Below are 22,717 nucleotides of genomic sequence, written 5' to 3'. Positions count from 1 at the left end.
AGATGAAACAGGAGAATGGACCTCAGACTTAAAAATACATGCTGCTTTCCTCCTCTGCACAGCCCTCACTTTTAACTTGTTCCTCCCTCCAAACTTACCTTTCCACCATCTTCCTTGAGAGGTACATCTGTCTCCTGCAGGATCTACCTCACTGGCCCAGAATAATACAAGAACCATTATTCTTACACAAAATCATCGTTTTGTTTTCTATGAATCACGGCAAATGTTGCAAGTTCCAGTCTCCTGGCCCCCATCCAGCTAATTTAGATAGATGGTTCCACATGTGCTCTCTGTCCTTCCATTTCCTGCCCATACTGCTGCACACATTTGTCTAAGTGAGTCAAAGCAGGTTTCTCTGTAGTTACAATATTCTTTAGTACTTTATATTCTAGAAAAGAAGTCTGCATAAAACACAGCCTATTACCATGCTATTATCGACTTGGCAAGAGGCAGAGGATTTTACTGCTCTGCCACATGTACCACTGAACTGTAACACATCTCACAAACTACGCCTGAGCCTCACACTTTCCCAAAATACAAGAGTTACCGGTGTAGCAACTATTTTCAGATGCAGCAAAACAACAAACTAAACGAGTCAATTGTCCACTTTAATATATGCTCTTATTGGGGGTTTTCTCCTTTAAAATAAAAGCCTCAACAAACCCAAAACATTTAAGAGGAACAAAGATAAGCCAAACTTTCAAAGACCAAGGTGCTTCTTCACAAGGATAATTTCTCTTTCATTATTAGCCAATGCTGTCAATATTCCTTTCCAGAGACACCTTGACTGACACTCTGAGTTCACACTAGGTATATATGGGGACATTTACTTTTTGATGTACAATGCTGACTGCCTAAAACAAGATTCCTTTCTCCCACCCTCTGCACCTGAACAAACATTTTTAAGGAAAACCACTTTTGAAGTCTCCTTAGTACAGAACGTTGTCTCTTTGATCCAAATATATTTTGCTGCAAGTACCCTAGCACGATATGGGTGCACCTTGGATGGTAATAATGACTATTTAAAACTAGGGCTCACAACAGCTCATTTGAAATACAGCTTCACTGTTAAATGTATTTTTAATTCACAAATGTGCTGTTTTAAAGCTCAAAAGTCAACTCCACTGAGACCCTGTAGCAAACATTCATTTATTTGCTGTGTTCACTTGGGCAGGAGTTGAGGTGCAGAAATGTGGTACATGCACATGCAGCACAGCCTCAACCTACACACTGATGATTTTTTCTTTGTAGGAAATTAATATACTAGTAAGGCTGATGTACCTTGGAACAGAGATTAACACAAAACAGAAGATGCTGTGGGGAAACACAAGCCCTGAATCCTACACCCCTGCCTACAACCAGAATACTTGGTTAACCAGGTGTGGAGATGGCACATTTGAAACCCCTGCAGTCCTCAAAGACCAGACTTCTTACAGAGGAACTGAGCCAGACAGATGAGTACCAGAACCAAATCCTTCTGTCCTAGAGCTCCCCTATAATTCCCAATCTCATGCAGAAATCCCTCAGCCCTTCTCCCTAGACTCTCATCCCATGCACTCCCACCTGTCCTAAGTCTCCCCACTCAGAGTGATGGCACCATGTCTCCCCATGTTCCCCCCATCCCTCTGATCAGCTGCCCGTGCTTCCCCATCCCCCCAGCCCTGATCCCATGCTCTACCATGGCACCACTGCTGCTGCTGCCAGCACTTGGTACTGATTTCCCTGCCACGTTCTTCCAACCACTACCTCCTGCTACGACCACCCCTCTGTCCTTCTCTTGGCTCTCCTTGCATGACCCTTGAAGTCTGGCAAGAATTTCAGAAAAGCCAGATGTAGGCTGTGCTTACCCAAAATTTGTCTGAAGGTGGCCCTGAGAATAAGCATGGACACAACACAGGCATTTGGGAGATCTTTCATCTGTGCTGCGAGAACAACGTCCTCCACGCTGGAAAACAGACTCCCTTCATTGAGAAATGGAATAACCAGGAATAAAACCAGTCTGTGAGATAAGTCTGCACACACATGCCTGTCTTGCTCTCAAAGCAAGACAAACAGACACAGCCCAACTGGCCACTGCCTCAGAGGAATCTGTGAAGATGTTATCCCAGCTCTGCCATTCCAGGTCACCAGCACTCCTCCAGGTAAACAACGGAGAAGACGAAGGAATGACACAGAACTGCTTTGATCAGCAGCAACAGAAGAAAGGATTAGAAGAAAACATGTAATGTTCTCACAAATGCAGGCAAATGCTAGGAATAAAAGAATCATGGCAAAAAGGTCACACACTTTTCTATGCACATATACAAATTTACTACTTTAGCTTCCCTAAATGGATTCAAATCCTTCATTGAACTTATAACAATTCTTTAAATGTTCTTAATGCTCTCTTTAAAAGAATTTTCCTCTCTAAAAAGTCATCAGCTGATGAATGTCATTTCACATCTAGTCTGTAGAGTGGAGACAGTCTACCAAACATTTGCAGAAGAAATTTATGTTTTTATTGTTAAATGACAATTAAGGCACCTGAACTACTTTTTTTAATATCTAAATTCTAAAATATTTAGTTATGTGAAGTCCTCTTTAAAGAGTCATCTTCAGATAGTCATCTTCAAGTACATAATAACCTCCTACAAAAAAGCAAAGAACAACCTGCTCTTGGCACCTACCTAGGCAGAAAATGAACTTGCATCAGGTCAAGGAAACACACAGTTACTGAATTTCCCCCAAAATGTAAAAGCAAGGGCAGTAAGTGCTACCAGAGGCTGCCTGGGAGGCTGCAAAGCCTCCATCTCTCTGGAGGTCTTTAAGAACAGGTCAGACCAGTACCTGGCATGAAGTACCCCTGGCTCTGCCTCACAGTGGGGGGAAGGATCCCACGACCTCTCAAGACACCCTCCCAGAACTATGATTATACAATTTCACAAGTATCCATTGTAATTTTGGCACCAATGCTTCTCACTTTATTCATTTTGCTTCCGTGACTTAAAATTCCACACTCGCAGAGGAACTTTCCGCTCCCATTTTTTAATATCATCTCTACCAAGACACAGGAGACTCCTTATACTCACACTTTTGGACAAGTTATTTCTTTCTGTTTCACCCCAGCACTTCTTTCTGGTATGTTTACTTTTAAACAGTGCATCGAGCAGAGCCATTTAACAACTTTTTGCATCAAAAGTGTGGTTCAACAACTTTGCACCGCTCATTTAGCACGAACTCTTAAGATTTAACATTTATGATGCTTGCAACTCTTGGCCAAAGTATAGCATCAAAAGAGCATGTATGCACTGAATTGTATCTTGTTAAAAAGAACAGCAGCACTGAAAAAAGTTATATTGGAACAATCTATAAATGTGTTTACATTATATGAATGATTTGCTGTTCCTTCACAAGGCATGTAGGAAGTCAGCACTTCTCAAATGTGTAAAGTATTTCCATGTGCTTAAAGCATGATCTTTCCAAAACAAACAATGATTGAGAAATTTTTTATTATTCTTTATTTCCCTGCCAGCTGTTTTGTTGGACTCTCCTCTCAGCCACCTTCTTTCTTTCAGTCAGATCTCTCCTTACTGCTCATAGTAACACCTACTCAAGCAATGGTATATTCAGAGCTATAAGACTCAGAAATAGGAGGATCTCAGGCTGATTTAAATGGCATTTTCCTTAGAACACTCTACAAAGTGTCTTTGTGCTATTGTAGCTAGTGGCAGGTCTGGCTGTTGCTTGGGATGGAATTTGGGAGTCCTACATCAGGGCCTGAAGCCCAGTTCCTGATGCTCTATCCCAGTGCCTGCTCCCACACAAGCAAAGGAAGCAGTTGACAACCTGGCTGAACCCCTCCAGCAGCCTTCTCCCTACAAGCCTTTTCATGGGACCAAAACACGCTGCATGAACAGAGATGCACCTCTGCAAACAGATGTAAAGAGCTGGGCAAGCAAGTAAGCTTTTGGGGAACTCCATAAACCAAACAGATCACTTTAAAACCCAAAAAAACAACCAAAAAAACCTCGAAAAACCCCAAACCCCAAGAACAGTTCAATTCCAAAAAGTAACAGCTAAAGCTTAGACCTGCTCCACTGCTGGCTACAGCCACCCTAACAAGTACATCAGTTGTGCTGTTCACTCCTGTACAATTAACACTGTTGGCACTATTTCATTTACTAAATTCCAATCATTACAGCTGTGCAAACTTATGGGCCTGATTTGTATTTATACTAATATGTGTATATAAACATGTGCTGCTTTAGCCACGTAAAGGAGCCTTAAAGCAAATGAACAAATATTTATTTTAACAGAGCAGTATAAGAGAGACCAACCATAAAACAGAATCAGGTCAAGAAGTTCTGATTATGTCTGTCCACCAAACAGCTTAATTTCTGCTATGGCATCTTTCCTAAGGCATTCCAAACAGAAATCCTGCAGAGAGATATGGGGAGACATAGAACTGCATTTTCAAAATCCAGCCTCCTGTTCCAAGGCCCTCACTGTGTAAATGAGGTGAGGGGAATAACAAACACTATCATTTACTTTCGTCCTTTTTTCTCCAGAAATACTTCTTACCTACATTAGGAAAAAAAAAATCATTAAGTCAACATAATGTGCTGAATGTTTACGTACTTTGATATAACAGTAATTATTTAGTAAGGCCAGAACCCAATTAATGTTTTGGATTTCAGTCCGTGGGCTGGAGTGCAAAGGAAGCGTTCCGATGACAGATCACTTAAATAAAGTTTATCTGGCATACACTTCAAAACCAGAGTTCAAAAACTTAAAGCACAATTCTGCATGTATGTGTTTGACTCTTAACAAAACATCTTTCTTTAAACAGAGGGCTAGGGACTTAGTATGACAAATGTATTTACTATTGCTAATCATTCTCCAACGTGCCACTCGGAAGTTGCAATCATATTGTATATACAAGCCTATGAGATTTAAGTGAGCAGTATGGGGATCACAGGGCTGTGGATCATTTTTTAAATCCAGCGTGTTAGTCCTAACCTGAATTATATCATCCAGCATTTTTGGTGTCCCTCAGTTCATCTGTTTGAATTCTCTACCCACGTATTGTCAAAGACAGTGGAGATCCAGCAGCCACAGTTTCTTTTTCCTTTTTTCTTTTCAGAAATAGTATCCTTCTCAGCAGATCAATGCAGTGCTCATTGTTAAAAACAAGGCATTGTTATTGATGACAACAATCCAAAGCTAAAGCAATACACAATATATACTTTTATGAGGAATCAGGAAATGGTGCTTAGCAACTGCAGAATCCCACTTGTCACGGGGCAAGAATGCACAACCCCAAGAATCTCCACTCCAGGGAAGCTGTCTGGCAGGAATGCTCGTTCCCTGAGCACCTTCATTCAGAGACCTGCTGGAACACACTGTAACTGCCCTCTGCCTGGGACATCTGGCTTTCCTCTGCAAAGGAACTCAGCTTCATGGCACTGACAGCCAGCCCAGAGTGTCAGAGCACTGAGCTGGGACACAGTCACCACACACAGGCACCAAGACTGCGAGGGCAACGCAGCAGCCTCGTGGTACAGACCCACCTAATGCTCAGTGCCACTGGAAATTTTACCTTTACATGCATGCTCTCTAAACAAATACATCTATTCCGAAAAGATCAATACACCCAAACACACTAGCTCCTCTTGAAAGTAAGTGTTGTGATTTTGCTGTGATTCTAAACTACCAAGAGCTGTGAAAAGGAAAATATTCCACCCAGCTGTAAAAGAGAAATGTGTGCAGTGTGAGCCAAACGAAGATTAAAAACAAAACACCAATTAAACTCAAAATGGCATAGATCTCAAAGAAATCAATTCCATCTGAAGAGTTCCAGTCTGAAGACAGACCAGCTGAGCTAACAGTGGAGGGCTTGATTGACTGATTTATTTTTTTAACTTGAGGCAAAAACTAAAAGCACTTAAAAAAAAAAAAATGAAACAAACCACCACAACCCACACACCAAAACACACTACACGAAAACCGACAAACCAACCAACCAAACCAGAGCAGCAAGAGTTAGCAAAGCAAGGCTGAAAGGCTGAAACAGTCCCTAGACACACAGACAGGGTGGCAAAGCCCCCGTGGGAGCTGCAGAAAAGTTGTAGTCTAAACCACAGTGTGACACGCACCTCACTTACCTCAGAGTACCTGGCATATGTCTAAGCAACTTTGAAGGAGCACAACTGATTAAAAAGATATTTTGACAGACTTTTTTTGCATTTGGAACAGGATTTTGGATAATTGCTCCACGAGCTATAAAAGAAACAGACTGAAAAACAGGAGCAGCCGCTCAGGAGTTGTTTGCACAGGAAGCAATATTGCAGGAAAAGGCAATAATAAAGAACAGTTAATTTGACCTGAGCTGATGAGGTCAATGTTTTAAAAGAAATAGCTCCACATAACATAAAATAAGAATATTATTTCCCATCAGAATAATACTGCAAGTGTAACGCTGCATGAAATCTATTCCCTGACACTTGTTATGTGCAGCTTAGTGGTAACACGCATTCCTGAGGTGTCCTAGACATCCTGTGTCTGACACAAATCCATTCCTCTGAAACACTGATTCTGTGACTGCTCCCTCCTGCAAGCTCTGGCTGCCCTAGACTGCACACTGCTCTCCCCAGCATTCAGCTGCTAATAAGCCAAAACTACAAGAACTGGAATAAATCTGGGCAACGTTCAGACCCACAAAGTTATATTTAACATCGTTGCTGTGATTTGGGCAAGGGAAGCAGTAGCTGGAGCAGATATTTCACTCTTAATTTGCTGCCATTCAGGGGTGCTGTTGACAGGAGATGGAGCCCGGCTCAGCGGAAGAGCCACGGGGTTAGGAATTCAGTAGGGCTGGATCCTATTCCTTCTTCCTCCGCTGCTCTGCCGTTTAATCCTGGGCGAGAACATCCCCTCCGGGCATGTGGTTCCCCTCCCTCCCTGACACATCTATTTACACTGCAGATTCAGAGGGGCAGAGACCATCTTGGTAATGACGAAGCATGTACAGCACTCTTCACTAATATTTCTATTAATAAATATTCCCACTGCTATTAAGTAATAAAACAAAAATGATGGCAGAAAATGAAAGGTCAATGATGCGTTACATTAATTCTGAGGCATCCAGGGACAAAATGCAAAAAGGCAAACTCTCCCAAGTGGTAGCAGGCAAGAGGACACCTATGTTGTTTTCTTGAGTGTTTTGGCAATCCAATTAGAGGTAATTGGGTTTTTAACTACATGAGATTACTTCAGAAATACCATCACTAGAGGCGAAGTGTCCTGGGAGGCTGGGGGAAGGGAGAACAGGAACATTATACAACTGGAAGGAACAGAAAAGGGACAGCCTGAAACATGCTGGAGAGAGCATAAGCCTAAGGCACTCATTTTTTACAAATATGGAACTGGCTGGGCCACAGACTCAAAAGGTTCCATGTTCCCACACTAGTGAATTAAAGAGGAGCTAAATACGTCCACAATTCTATGCGTTTTTAACCACAACAGCAACGTAAAGCACAGATCTACAAGCACCAAAAGGTTCCTACAGTAAATGCCAGAGACATAAGAAGAAAACTGAATTCCTGTAACAAAATTAATTCCTGTTGCACTTGCAAACTGCCATTTTGTGTGTAATACATATGAGCACCTCTTTTACACCTCAAAATGAGCTTCACATTAAAGCTACCTCCCAACCAGAAATGGTCACTCCATTCACCAAGAAACAGAGGAACGATTCTCTTGCCAGACTTAGATTTGTTTTGCACCCCTGATAAGCCCTAGAAACATCATTCATTCCTAACAACCTTTGCTCTTTTTGACAGCTACTAAAATCTGAAGTACCAGAATTGACAGGAAATAGCATTTTTAGCACTACTGCAATGATTGCTACTTTTGTGGCTTTACACAGATTTGAGATTAAATAAGACTGTTTTAAATATTCAGATATGCTTAAAGTGTATTTCTTAATATGATGACCATGATAAGGAGAAAGCTCCAAAGCACTTCCATCCCCCCACTCACAGGGGTAAATCAAACTGATTGATTTGGAAGGTAAACTTGGTGCACAGAAGATAAAATTTACTGAAAAAGTTAAACAGCAGACTAGAGAGACAAACCCTGCTTCCACTTGAAAGGAGAAAAAAAAGAAGGAATTAAACAAAAGGAAAAGTGAAGGAGACCCTGTCCCCATGAACTAATTGTCTGTCTCGTGCTATAGGGGATGCTCTTGCTTAGCTTACAAGTGAAAGACATTCCCTCCTCCCCCTGCAAGCAGAGGAACTCACAGCACTAATATGACACCTTAAATGAGCCAACTTCCTTGAGCATTGCCCAGGAGACTAGAATGGACATGCCTCCTAATTCAGACACCGAGAAACATGTCCAATTAGCAGCCAGGCAGAAGAGCATCTCTGATCAAGGCCTTCCCAGGAAAAACACTCATGTTCAAGCCAGAAAAAAAACCAAACCCGTGGATTGCCACAACTGGCACACTTTTATAGCCTTTGTGTAAACACCAGCTTTGGATTAGCCAGCATCTCAGCTAGCTCTATCTGGATTCCTTTCTTTGGAAACAAAATTAAGGAAAACACCCACCAGAAAAGGTCAGTGACCAAACTACAAGGAAAAACTAAAAGCACGGGAGAAGAATGTACACAGTGATTCATTAAATGTGCGCTGCTGAAACTCTGACAGTGAGACAAGGCTTTTCCCAGAAATATACCGAATGAGCAGAACTGCTGAGCCAAACAGAGCACTAAGCTCTGCCAGGAGAGGTTTAGGTTGGATATTAGGAAGAAATTTTTTACAGACATTGGAATGGGCTGCCCAGGGAGGTGGTGGAGTCACCGTCCCTGGATGTTTTTTAGATAAGACTGGATGTGGCATCAGTGCCATGGTCTGGTAACCACGGCGGTGGTGGATCAAGGGTTGGACTTGATGATCTCAGAGGTCTTTTGCAACCCAGTAGATTTTATGATTCTATGATTAATTAGAACTATATTTCTTAAGAAATTCCCAGTACTCCCCTAGAGCTGCCCCTACCAATACAGGTAGTGTGAACCCCAATGGCTTAGAGAGGAGCAAACCCAAAGCAACTATAAAGAGCACAAAAAAAGCTCCACCTACTCCACGTGTACACCTACACAAAACTAATGAACTGAGCATCTCGGGTTCTTAGAAAAATACTCAGTTTGGAAAATACACTTATCAATAAGGTGAGTATCCAGGTGTGGATTCACCTCACACTGTCACCAGAATACACCATCAGGGATCATCAACCCCACCAAATCACGGGCAGTATTGCTTGTTACAAAACTAACTCTGCTCTGCACCCAGTAACTTGCGTTTGACTACAATAACTTTCCAAGACACACCCCAATCCTAATCTGAAAACATCAAGAATCAGAGATTTCGTTGCATTCCAGACTCAGCTTTAACAGTGAGGCCAATTAACCGGTGGAGCATTGTGAACTTTAGGTCTTACTCGTTCCTTCAGTTCCTATTTAGATCCAGTTTGTTTAACTGAGGTGACTGGATCTCGCTGCATTTAGGGCTGCACTGCTCAGATTTGGCATGTTCTGTGTGAAGGAGGTACTTACTGTAAATTGAGTCATACCTTAACCTTCTTCCAAACCAGAGGCAGATCACAGTAGAAAGCAGATCTTTCTGCCTTTGAATGGACTTTTGTCCATTTTGTGTTCTGATTTTTGCACTCAAAATGAAGTCAGTAGAACTCTCCAATCCGTGGCTCTTCCCAACACTGCACTCAGAAGGACAAGTCCTTTCCTATTTATTGCTGGGTTATTCACATACCCAAGGTCCACCCAGCACATGCTGTGACGAAGGGTCAAACTGCTTTACTTGCTTAGCTAAACTTCCAAATCCTCTTCACAATGCCTGTTATTTACCCTCCTATTTATAATTTTGTATTTAGCCATATTAGAACACATTCATTCAAATGAGGCCAGTTTGTCAAAGCAGCCCCTTAAACTGCCAATCTGCATATCATCCACAGCAATTCAACATCTGCTTCCAAGCACTGAGCTGTGTCCTAGCAGAACACCCACAGAACATTCTCATGCTGGGGAACCAACTACTTTAAAAATTACAATTAAGCCACTTAATATATTTATTGTCCAGAATCTCAATATTATTATTATTATTGTGTAATATAATCTCTATATACTTCTAAAAATTAAGTGTGATGTAATACCTAAATCAAGCCTCCTGTACAGAAAATATGCACACATTCACCTTTCTCAACAAAACCTCTAATTTTATCAGTGTAAAACTTTTGTTTGATGCAATCCATTTTCCATAAATAGCGGTCACCAACTTCAAATACTCCTATCCTTAACTTTATTGCTAAAAACATTAGTAGAAATAAATACAGTTAAATTGTTCGTTTTTAATTTAGGACTAAGCTCAATCAGGGTGAGGCATTTTTTTGTTTTCTGGGATTGAACAAATTAAATTATCTATTCACATTGGTATAGTAACAATTAGTTATCTGATGTATCCTCTATTATTCCAAATGCTAAGATTTAAATGTCGTGCTGCTAGAGATCTCTTCATCCAAGTCTTTAACCATTCCCAGATAAAGTGTACTTAGGGCTGCAGATCTCAAAATGTCCACTACCATATACAGCATTTAATATTAATTTATAAATGCATTAGAAAATACTTCCACTGTCCTGATCATGTAACATAAGGTTATCTTCCTTTTCCCAGGAGAAAGGCCACAGCAAGAAGAAGTACAGGCACTCAATTGGAGTATTTTTAAACAGAACAACAAACATTTTCTATCCACTGGCTTTCCTACACAAACAGAAAATATCTCACAAACCATATCAATCTCCCCCAGATTCTTAGACTTTAAAAGAAATTGGAAGAAGATCAATTTATAGAACAGGAAAACAAGAAAACAATCTACACAGCTTTGCAAAAGCTGGCACCACTTTTGGAAAAATGAGCTGCAAATGCTTCTACACTGCGAATACTTTGGCAGATAATGAACACAGTATAAATACTCCTGGCAAAAATAAATTGACTGCTGATAGGAAACTAATTTGATGCAAAGGTTTTTGCTTTGCTGCCTTGGGTATTGAGAAGGGTGGAGAGTGCTGGTTATTTTTAAGACATCGTTTACCATTATCAAAGTCTAAAATATGCAGGGATTTAAAAGAATACAAAACAGAAGACCAGTAAGGTGCAGAAAAGATCAGTAACTCATGCTCCCACCTCCAACTTTACATTTACACACAGAGGCTGACATGTATGTGCACCAAGTGGTGGTACAGAACAGGAATGCTGACAGTACTTCAGCTGCCACCAGAGTAGTGACACATTTGCAAGAGTATTTGTTGCTTTCTAGAGCCAAATAACAATGAAAATAATGTCCTTAACCTTGGCATAATTATCTAGATTGTCACCTTCATACTCACAGATTGCTCCAGTGCTTAAGTAAATCTGAAAAGAGTGAAGCCTATTCTTGAACTTCCAAAATTTCAACTTCCAGAATTGGTACAGAAACAAGAAAAACAATTCAAAGACACCACGATTTTGCAGGGAGAGAGGTATAGCTTGTTTTTTGACAACTATGCAATGAAAATGTTTCATATATTTGTGATGAGTGGGTCGTCTCAGTATTCCAATAATGAAATTCTTCGATTAATTCCTAATTACTTATTTAATTGGAAGAGAACAGGGTATTTAACATAATATGCAACTCAGGTTTAAATAACCTCTGAATTTCTTATGAGGAAACCCTTGGTCTTTTGAAAGGGCGTTAAAAGAAGAAACAAGCAAGTCTTACCATTTTGATGCCAGTGGAAAACGTGACTGGTTTGACAGGTTTGGGTTTTTCCAGTTGCATTTCTAGCTGAGTAGATCTGTCCTTATGCTGAGCTAAAAGCAGTGAAGCAGGAAGATCAGAGCTCTCCTGTAAACATACGAGGAACAAATCTGAATGCTAAACCAAAACAAATATTAATCAACACTACATAATCTTCAAAACTGCAAGCTGTGTCTGCAAGGCCATCACTAGGAGAGCAGGGTAATGCCAAGAATCCTTTAAGAAACAGTTTGCAGAAAAAGATCATTTTCAGTAATAAGAAAAAGCTGCAGCAACCCCATAAATCAGAGCAACCTGCAAACAACCATTTTTATAGAATCCACATTAAAGACAATATAACAGGCTCCTTATTCCAAGTGGCCAATGCAACTATATTTATTAAAATTAAAAAAAAAATTAGAACTTAATCAGAGAAGGAATAATACCAAGTAGTATAACTTGGATCAGATGTTTATCTAAGACACATTCTTTCTACCAATGAACTCAGACCAGTTTGAAATTGTTTCCCATTAGATTTCACCTGAGGCCGTTTGGAAATGATCCTTGCTCTGCTCTGCACAATGGCACTATTGTAAGTGCAACCAACAGCATATTTATTTTCTCCTTCAGCAACTTATTTTTAGGGAAGCCAGCCAATTTTTTTTTTTTTAAAAAATATATATAAAGTAGTAAAATGAATAGTTAAGCAAATGAACTACTTAAACTCTCAGGACAAAATGATTATTAACATACATATATGTAACTGCATTCCTGAGAGGGTCAGGAAATTATTGGCTAAGTAATTTTCTAAGAGGCTAATGCAACTATCCACACACACAGAGAAATCCTTGAGAATTCCTGGCTAGAACTGCCATAAAGTTGAGAGCAGGGAAGAAGTTCAGATGGATTCTTCCTGAGCTGCTCTAGTGCAGTATTTTATTCCTAAGGCCCTCAAATATCACATACACTTCTGTTTCAAAAACCAAGTAAACACTGAACTATGAAACCATATTTGTTACTCACAAAACTTCATTAACTGGACTGTGATTTTTTTTACTTAGTTCAAGGCAAGAAGTTGGATGTTTTTAATGCCATGACATGTTTTGCTGTTTTCATGGTATCCAAGAAAAATCTTCTGAAGTGATCACGAAGAACAGTCACATTATACACTGACTTTTCACATCACTTACCGGTCCTTTTTCCTCTCTATTTTTTGTTACACTCCCTTTATCTAACAAGCAGATTGCAAGTTAAAAGTAGAAAAACCTCACATGGCAAAATCTGCTCCAGAATTACAAATAGAACAACTAACACACATGATCCTACTCACATTTCTGTGATTAACTGGGAGGAGGAGAGGGCAGATGCTAAAAACCTAAACTGCAGTAAGTGACAGTAAGAGACATCTAATTTCTTTAGAACTTGAAGAAAACTTGGACCACGAATGCAACAGTTTACAGTCTGCTTCTTCCAAGAGTTGTACATCTCTAAACACCACACAGCAGCATATGCTGCCAGCTGCCAGAGGTTAAGGATGCTGAATTCTTTTAATCATCAGATCTAACATGTTGGGGGAGAAGGGAAGAGTGGGAAGAGATCTCTGGTTCATTTTGTCCTCTCGTATTCCTCAAACACTCACTGCATTTCTAACAAAATAAGTCAAGGAAGCCAATTTCGCACCAGCTTCTCGAGAGTTCTCACAATGCCCAGTAACCAGATTACACAACTGTGGGAAACCCACACCGTGCCAGCAAGGCACCACATCCTGATTGTTTGTCCTTCTGAGTGCACACAGAGCCCTTCTGTTAACTATTAACACACGTGAAAGTTCCAATGCTGTGAGCGTTTACCCACAGCAGCAATTTTCTGTATGGGAAAACAAACTGCTGGTTGTAGGCAACAACGGCTGAAAGATCGGTCTCAAAACCCACAAGGTTCTGGTAAAAGTGTGGATATGATGTCTTTAAGGCACCTTGCTCTTTGCTTGGCTCCAAGTTATGCCACAGCCCAGGGAAAACCTGCCTCTGCCATGTGCTGCAATCTCATTTTGCTTGTGGCTGGGAAGTGTCCTCTTGAAGAAGAGAGTGCAAGTCCCACAACACACAAGACATCTAAGAGCAGATGGAGAATCCTCTCTATATATGTGAGAGTGTTTATACAGCAAATAAAGAAAATGCCTTCAATCTTCCAATAACATATAAAATGCATTTGAGACTACAAGTCTAAATTACGACAAGGAGCTGTGCTTTTAAAGTGAGAGGTTTTATTGTAAAAGACGTCACTTAAAGTGAAGATACTACAGCATCTAATTTAGTACTGGAGAGCAAAACAAGTACAGGACCAAACTGCTCTTCCAGTGGCCTGCAAAACTTGAGCCTCCACAATGCCTTGGTCACCTCTCCACCAAGTGACACCAGCTTTCCCCTCCCTGTTCCCAGCCAAGGATGGGTTCATGGAGCCTTGGCCCCAGGTCCAGTCCTTTCTGCAAGAGCTGCTGCACTCCCCAGGCTGACCAAAAACCAGAGCCTGCTGCACAACACTTTAAATGCCAAACACTTCTGTGCCTTTTTCCCTGCCTCTGGACTACCTAAATTACAGGCTCTTTGAAAGTGGCACAACATTCTCAAGCACTTTTGCAAACAACTGAGACCTTTACTCCATACAAAACCACCACAAATAACACATATGGACCACCAAGATGATTAGAGGGAAGGAGCACCTCTCCTATGAGAAAAGGCTGAGAGAATGGGGATAGTTCAGCCTGGAAAAGAGAAGGCTTTGTGGTGACCTAATTGCAGCCTTACAGTACCTGAAGGGAGCCTACAAGAAAGATGAAGACTATTTACAAGGGCCCAGAGTGACAAGACAGGGGAAATGGCTTTAAACTGAGAGAAAGTAGGTTTAGATTAGATATTGGAATAAATTCTTTACTGTGAGGGTGGTAAAACACTGGCACAGGTTGCCCACAGAAGCTGTGGATGCCCCATCCCTGTAAGTGTTCAAGGTCAGGTTGGATGGAGCTCTGAGCAATCTGGGATAGTGGAATGTTCCCTGCCCATGGCAGGGGGGGTTGGAACGAGATGGTCTTCAAGGACCCTTCCAATACAAGCACTTCTATGATTCTATGAGATTCACAGCTTCTTAGGATTTCAGCACCAAAGGAAGAAGAGGAAAGACCCAGTAACTCAACCTGCACCACACACAAAAAATTTGTCTTAAATTTTCTCTTGCTGTCCAGTGGCAAGGACAATCCCGGAAAAAAATTCCCAAGACCCAGGAGATCTGGGTTGTAGGTTGCCCAGACCAGGAGATCTATCCAAAAGAGAAGATTCAAAACCAACAGGTGAAATGTCAACTTCCCACCTTCCTCTGCACTCACAATCCTGCTCAGTCAGTGCTTTTGCCACTGGTATCTCTGTAGCCAGAAATTAATCTTTGTTGGTTTAGCAAAGAACCAGCGACCTTAGATACAAGATTATTTTTTTACACCTGATTCTTTACACTATTAATGCTTATGCTTGGCTTTTGCTGCATTTCTTAATTAAGTTTTACTCATGATCAGCTTCATTTTCAGATTTGCAGCACAGCATTAGAGGGACTTCAGAGACCATAGGAAATGTTTATTTGTTTAACAACCACTGGTTTTCCAGAGACTTTATAAGTCATTATACAAACACTTCAGTGCTGGTTTTATAAAGCTTTAGTATTACAAAACAAGTTTTGGCTCAAATTTAAGTTGACAGTGCCCCTTCAGAAACAGACACACAACTTGAAACTGCTCAGTTTCCTTTCTCAGCCTTTAAAAATCACCTTTATGTTGTTTTTAGAATATTAAGATATGTTTTAATAGCAATACATATGCAATCACAGTTAAAACTACCTATTTTAGTCATGTTTTAAGGATTATTTATAACCATTCTTTCTGAAAGCCATCTGGTGAAGGTTTCCAGTAAAACCTACTACTGTGTTAAAAAAAATAATAATAAAATAACCAAACACACATCACCACTGGTTTCTAGTTAGTTAAGAGTGTGTTTTAGAACAGGATTTAAGTAAGTCAGAAACCAGTTCAGAACCACATTCTGAGAAATTAAATTCAAATTCATAGTGGAGTTTTTATTAATTGATCCACTATTCCTAATTGTGTGAACTGTAAGCCCATTTACCTTTAAAGTGAAAATAGATTGCTGGATGTAAAGTTACAGACTTTGGGAATTTTCAAAGAACCTTTCTGCTCATCTCTGGTTTTGTCTAACAAAAATGAAACACCAGCTCCTTTCAGGAAAACCAATGACAGGTTGCCAGAACCCCTGGCTTGGAAAAAGGCAACTCTTCAAGAGGCCCTAAAACTTCTAAATTACAGTTCTATCCTCTCTCCTCATGTCACTGCCTTCTGCACTGGCTCAGAGAGGAACTCTTGTTTTTTCAGGAAAAGTAGAAAAGCATCTGTATCTTCAGTATAAACTGAGAATACAAAGCAGGAATTAACACTTTATTAGTGTGAGATGCATTGAAACAAGACAGAAATTCTGATTTATCTGATTTAAACATACCAAACAGCTTTAAACCACACTGAGTAGCTGAACACGTGTGTGTATGGATACATACTTCTTTTTTCTGCATTCCTTCAAGGAAATGTGTTACTACACACAGAGACTGTCCTCACAGGTGTTAGAGGACATGATTCTCTATGTGTGCACACATACTTGCACTGAAAATACTGCTTAAATAACACATTATTGAGCTTCTCTATGGTCACACTTCATTGCATTTTAGATGTAGAATCAGTAGTATTAACAGAGTTTAGTATTACAGAGTACTAACAGAGTTTCCAGGAGTAGCTTGAGTTTTTCTCCATTTGTCTGTACACCCCTCAAATGAACTCAAGCTTCGTTCACTTCAAAAGGAGCAACTCATACATGAGAAGTTGGAGTAAGAGAACACGACACACTCAAGGCAAGAATCTTTTCCTTTTATTAGTTTTTGAATACGAAGAGACCACTTATCATTTAGGTGCCCTGACCCATAAAGGGCTGACCAATGCTCAAATAACTCCTGAGGTTACTGCCCTCTGCTCTCCATCTCCATTGCAGAGGTGGCTGAGCTCATAAAGTAGCTCCTAATGACCATTTTGCTTCAACACACCAGACTATCAACCAGTATTCAGAACTGCTTAACAAGTCAACAGTGGGAGAGTCCAACTGAGCTTACAAATCCCAGATGCATTGTTCATCCAGCCCTTAGCTTAACAAAACCAGAGTTGTTTCCAACATTGAAATGAATAACACAAAACATGTAAGACAGAGAAACAGGGGCAGTTGGTTAACGGTGGGGAATTAACACGTGATAGAGATGAATGTCAGTGTACTGCTACTGAGCATCCAAAGCCTCTGGTTTTGTTACTCACCAGATCATCCAGGAGTGCCTGTTTATTCTTCCTTTTTATCATCTGCTGTAGCTGTTCTTCCTTCTGTATGAACAGTCTCCTTTGTTCGCTTTCCTGTCGCTCTACCTCCAGAGCCTCCTCCAGCTCTTCCTGCTCCCGTGTCTGAAAGGGAAATCAGAAATGGGCTCACAGCAAGTCCAGAGTTCCATTGCCTGCCAAAGGACCCAGGGCAGGCCACACAAGAGGAAGGCAGCCAAATTGTACCTTTTAAAGTAAAATTTTAGGTAGAATTTTAAGATGATTACGGCTGATTATTCTACCTCCTCTTATTGTCCAGTGTGGAGTTAGATTTTTAACTTACTGCTCTCTGCAGTTTGGATCCAACTCTTTAAAAGTTAGAGAATGACAACGGCATTTCCTTATATCTTCACCCTAAAAAGAACCCTTCTGTATTCCCACACATCTTACAACCCAAGTGATATAAGTAGGGTGACCAAAAATATAATCCCACAATACTGTTCCTGATCGTCCCCTCCATCAGTTGCATCTTCTGTGCAAAGCACACTCTGTGCTTATCAGTGGTGCAGAAGAAAAATAAGAAATTACACATAGGTGAATACTAATAGAGAAGCCTGTAAGTTAAAACATTTAAGCATGAACTGTAAAAAATGTCACAGTCTCAGAAAACTAGGAATTTTTCCTATAACCTGGATTGCAGCCATGTGACATGAGACAAAACAAAAGATTATTGGTAAAAAATTACTAGTTTTTGTTACAGATCTGTTTCTTGACAAGTCTTTTTTTAACCTGTAAACTATTAAGTTATTTGTATTTGAAAATCACAGTGAAATTAAAAACCAGAAGAGGGCTTAGTGACAGGGGAAAACAAAAAGGATTTTATAAAGAAGAGGGAATCAAAAGAACATCAGTTTTGTTGCAAGAAGGTAAAAACATATAGGAAACATTTTCCAAAACTTCCCATCCAAAAAGACTAAAGCAAAGGGAGATGCAGTAAAAACACCAAGATAATTAAAATTTTATAAAACTTAAATGGACGATTTATTGATGGAACCAGTTTCAGGAAAAGATCATTGCAGCCAAGAGCTCAGTAAAGTTTGTTCCAATCATAAAGTTCTCTCATAAAGCACAGCAATCTGATATTGGCCACAATATGCTGAAAAACATCCCTTTACCAGGTAGATCAAGCCAAGGGTCCCAGCAAGGCCCAGTATCTCCTGGATGCAAGAGCTGACAGATCTCATCACCTGCCACCAAGCCAACAGGAGCTGCTTCCATTCCATTATGAGCAGTGACACTGGTAAAATGCTGGTCACCAACCAGTGACCATCTGGAACTGGGTTCTCTTTGCATTGAATGGAAGGAAAAAACCAAAGCAAGAAAATCCCCAAGTTGCAAACTGAGGTGGTTTCTGAGAATTAAGGGATTTAGTTTGTTCGGTCAAAAGAACTGAAGAGCTCAGGGATGTCTTTAAGACATTCCAAGGCTCTTCCACGTTTATGTTTAAAGACTGCCTGGGATTTGCACTGAAACAGAAGAAAACTTGTAGGGAAGTGGTGACAGACCCAGACTGAAGAATCAGCCCAGAAAAATTATGGTCAGAAATAAGTAAACTGATATACAAATCTAAACCAGACTACACTACAGGAAAATGGAAGAATTATCATATGTCAGATCAAATTCTTTCTGAAAGGAAGACCAAGCAGAACAGTAAAACAGAAGAGAGACAAGTTCAATAGGCAGCAAGGGTTGTGTCCAGCCTAAAGATAATCTAAACACAGTCCTGATATCTGAAGAAAAAGGTGACAGTGAAGCCTGGAGTAAACTCAAGAAGACAAGTGGAAGAAGTAAATAAAAAGTGTAATAATGTTCCATCACATTCAGGAAAGGACAATCAAGAAAACATGCACATTCACATCACAGAACTTAGACAAAACTATTTCAAGACTGCACAAAGCAGCAAGTGAAATTAAATATCTAGTCACAAAGTAGGAAGTAACAGGTTACCCTGTGACTGGAGAACTGCAGGTATTTAAGGAAGAAGGCATGTTTGGAAAAGCTGTAGTTCATTCCAAGTGCAAGGCTTTTTAAAAATAACTAGTGCACATAAATATCTCTATATAAAAATCAATTTATAATGACAAGAACTTAGATAGTTCTCCACATTTTTCTTTTCCTAACCTGTCTACTTAAAGTTTCCTTGCATGGTCCTGCATCAAACTTACACATCTAATAGACGGGTTAGTACAAAAGTAGCAAAGTCATTAGGAACTGGCTACAAAGATGACAAATATGGCCTGTACTGACAGGAGAACAAACAGTTATTCAAATCCTGAGGTGACCTATTCAGTAACTTAATATTTTGGTTAATATTTCATAAGAATGACAAGCTCACAAAGACAAAAGTAGCAAAAGTGAGATCAAAATAACTTAAAAGGCCACAGATTTGGGGACATTAATTTGCGAGTTAGAAACCAAAGAGATGCACTGCTTGACAACTACTGACTGTGAACCTTCCTCATGACAGTGCTACAAGAGCACAGTTTTAGGATCATGTCAATGTATTTCCAACAGAGGTGGAAAACAGGCGTTTCTTTACAAGAGGCATTAAGATCTCAGCTGCAATACTGCACTCAACTCTGGTCCCTTCTGCTTACCAAACACAAATTCAAACTGGAACAGGTAAAGGGTAAGAAAAACACCATGAGAGACAGAAAATATCTATATTCCTCAGAAGCGAGCTATTACAATGGACAGAAAAATTTACATCAGCCCAAGAATGAAGGGACAATGACTGGCCAGGAGAGGTTTAGGAAAAAAATATTTGGACACCTTTTACCAGGTATGGAGCTAAGACATTCCAAAACCTGCCAAGAAGAGCTAGAGAGGGAAAGCAACCCTTCAGCTTTTGGGAGAGGGTTAAATTTATGGGCAACATCATGCAGTTTTTGTAATAGCTGCTGTGTCAAGTCTATTATTATATTTCAATTGTCGAAAAAGAAACGTTGAATGTTTCAAACGATGAAAAAGAAATAAAAGAGAAACGTCTCCAGATCTCCAGTGAGTCTGGATTCACACAGGTTTGCCCAGCTGCCACCAGCCAGCCTCCAGCACAGCAGAACTGTACAGTACAGAACACAGGAGGCCCTGGGGGGCTTGGTGGGCACAGGGTGTTATGGTGCTGCTTGACAGGGTCACACAGCTCCCGCACGGGCTGTCTGAGAGTCACCTCCACGAGGGGAAGGTGGGCTGCAGGCAAAGCACACTGCTAACAGAGTGACCCTCGAGGCTGCAGCTACATTGTAAAATAAGATGTGAAGCCAAAGCTTTGGCAGGTCTCTTCAAGCTCTGAAGCATAGGATATTGCACAGTGTCAGAGACAGGATAACAGATCAGAGATGGACCCCTAGGGAAATTTCCTTGCCTTTAAAAGGAAGAGGTTCAAACAAACATTTTTCAGATTCCAATCTCCTCCTGTGAAATCCTAGAGCTAAAGAAATCACTCAGAGTTTTGCCACAGACTTCAGGGGAGTGAGGATTTCACCCCTACTGATTTGAAAGCAAATCCTTAGTGCAACTGTAATACAAACACAGAACCTTGTTATGTCACACTCTGGGCAGACATTTTTGCTTCAAGAACCGATAACAGTGTGTATTTTTATACTGAAAAAATATTTAGCAGATTAAACTTGTCTTACAGGAATAAATGCCTGCAAGTTTATTTTAAAGAGCCAAAAGATATCTGAGCCATATTTTAATGAATGAATCTTCAACGAACCATGTGTTTTGCATACAGATCATATATACAATATTCCTGACGTTACTGTTATCAGCTCTTGAACAAGAGTTCTAATGTTTGTTTCAACATCTTTCATTCTGAATTTTGCATAAACCAGACCTGTGCTTTCCCTCAGTTTTATAACCCTCTCCTGGGAGCTTCCTAATGTCTGCGTCTGGATTCCTTTTTTCCGTCGGATGAGAAAGGAACGATTGTCCCGGTATAGGAATGAACTTCATCTCTCCTGGATATTGTCCAACGACACTGCCAGCACACATGCAGTGGTGATGTATTAGACACAGGCTTTACTGCCTTTCCCTCCTTTCAAGCTCTTCCCAAAGTGAAGCATAACTACATTTCAGCTATCAAACTAAATATTGAAATAGAAATCTGCATAGTGCTTTTAGCTTTGTTTTTAAGACACCACAGAAAGTACTTCACAAATCCTTTAATTCTTCAACTAATGAATAAAAATTGCAGAGGAGAAAAGTTAACTAACCAGTTTTAACTTATTCTTCTGAATGACTTCTTTGTTATCCTTTTGGTACAGCTCCATTTTCTTTTTGGTGTTCTCCAAGTCCACATTGTTGGTCAAGTTAAACACTACATAAAGAGAGAAAGCAAAAGTATTTAGGTCAGCATGCATGACTATGACAAAGAAATACTACTCTTATGTTCTCTATCCCTTCTAGCACCAGATATAAACATTGCAGCAGCAGAATTTACTTAAATGTGCTCAGTATAGACGGACACAATCTGCTAAGTCACTGCAAACTTCAAGAGAAGCCAGCAGAGTTCCTTCAGGTTTACGCATTTGTAGGAGAATAAAATCTGAGTCTTGCATCCTCTTTTGTGATACTGATCATGTTATTCAATAACATTGACCTTTTCAAGTAGCAGTTACAGCTAAGAACACAGTGATTCCTGTAAAATTAAATTACACCAAACACATACATATTAAGACAAAGTTAGAAATTAAGTCATTCTATTTCATAAAATTATCTAATGCACAAAGACTAGTCAGAGATTGTTTGAATTTTCAGGTATACACAAAAAATTCACATTGCTTGATAACTTAAAAGGCACCAATGTACAATTATCTTTCTTAGGAGGAATCTACAGATGCTTCCAGATTAATAGGTTAACTGACATTCTTTTGATGTCTCCCAATGGTGACAGAGTATATCTCATGTCATCATGAGCAAGGGGGGTTGGCCAGCAAGTTCCACAGTTTAGCACAACATTCCCAATTATCTACACATGGCACAGAAGATATCTCAAGAAATTGAACAGTGTCTATAATCTACAGTTTGAAAGATGCAGATGGTTTGGATGATTAGTAATTTGATACAATTCCTGAGCCTTTCACCTCTAGGTCACTGGTTCAGTTGAGGGTCAAGTGAATTCCAACTGAGAGCCGCTATCACTGGGAAGTTGCTTGGTGATCACCATCCAGAGTGGATGCTGGGCTCATGCCCATGGCCTTAGAGCTACTGAACACTCACAACACACAGCACTCAAAGCCTCCAAGAGCTTTGTCAAGAGCGGCGAAGAACTTTGCAGTGCTGTTGATAAATCCTTCACAAGCAAACAACCGCGTAGTGACTGCGCTCAGTCAGACCCTGAGCAAGGGAAGGAGGTTCTTGTGAACACACCAGCACAGGACTTGGAAGATTTTAGTCCAGTTCTCTCTTCCTAGGCTTTC

The 22,717-nt window shown here is 40.2% G+C and overlaps 1 protein-coding gene across 2 annotated transcripts in view; it reads right to left on the bottom strand.

The window, feature by feature from the left end:
• Nucleotides 1–22,717, bottom strand: part of MNAT1 (MNAT1 component of CDK activating kinase) — a 119,697-nt gene that overhangs the window by 52,804 nt on the left and 44,176 nt on the right. For both annotated transcript variants that reach the window (XM_051769930.1, XM_051769931.1), the window contains exons 4-6: nt 21,512–21,615; nt 17,238–17,378; nt 11,813–11,938 (exon numbers count right to left, since the gene is read on the bottom strand). In XM_051769930.1, the coding sequence (XP_051625890.1) occupies nt 11,813–11,938; nt 17,238–17,378; nt 21,512–21,615 (371 nt within the window). The remainder of the gene's footprint in view (nt 1–11,812; nt 11,939–17,237; nt 17,379–21,511; nt 21,616–22,717) is intronic.

This window comes from Manacus candei, unplaced genomic scaffold (genome assembly GCF_025592945.1).
Source record: "Manacus candei isolate 608988 ecotype Guabito, Panama unplaced genomic scaffold, ASM2559294v1 h1tg000113l, whole genome shotgun sequence".
NCBI classification, from domain to species: Eukaryota; Metazoa; Chordata; class Aves; order Passeriformes; family Pipridae; genus Manacus; species Manacus candei.
The sequence above is the reverse complement of the archived record's forward strand: the minus strand, read 5'-3'. Positions and strand labels throughout refer to the sequence as shown.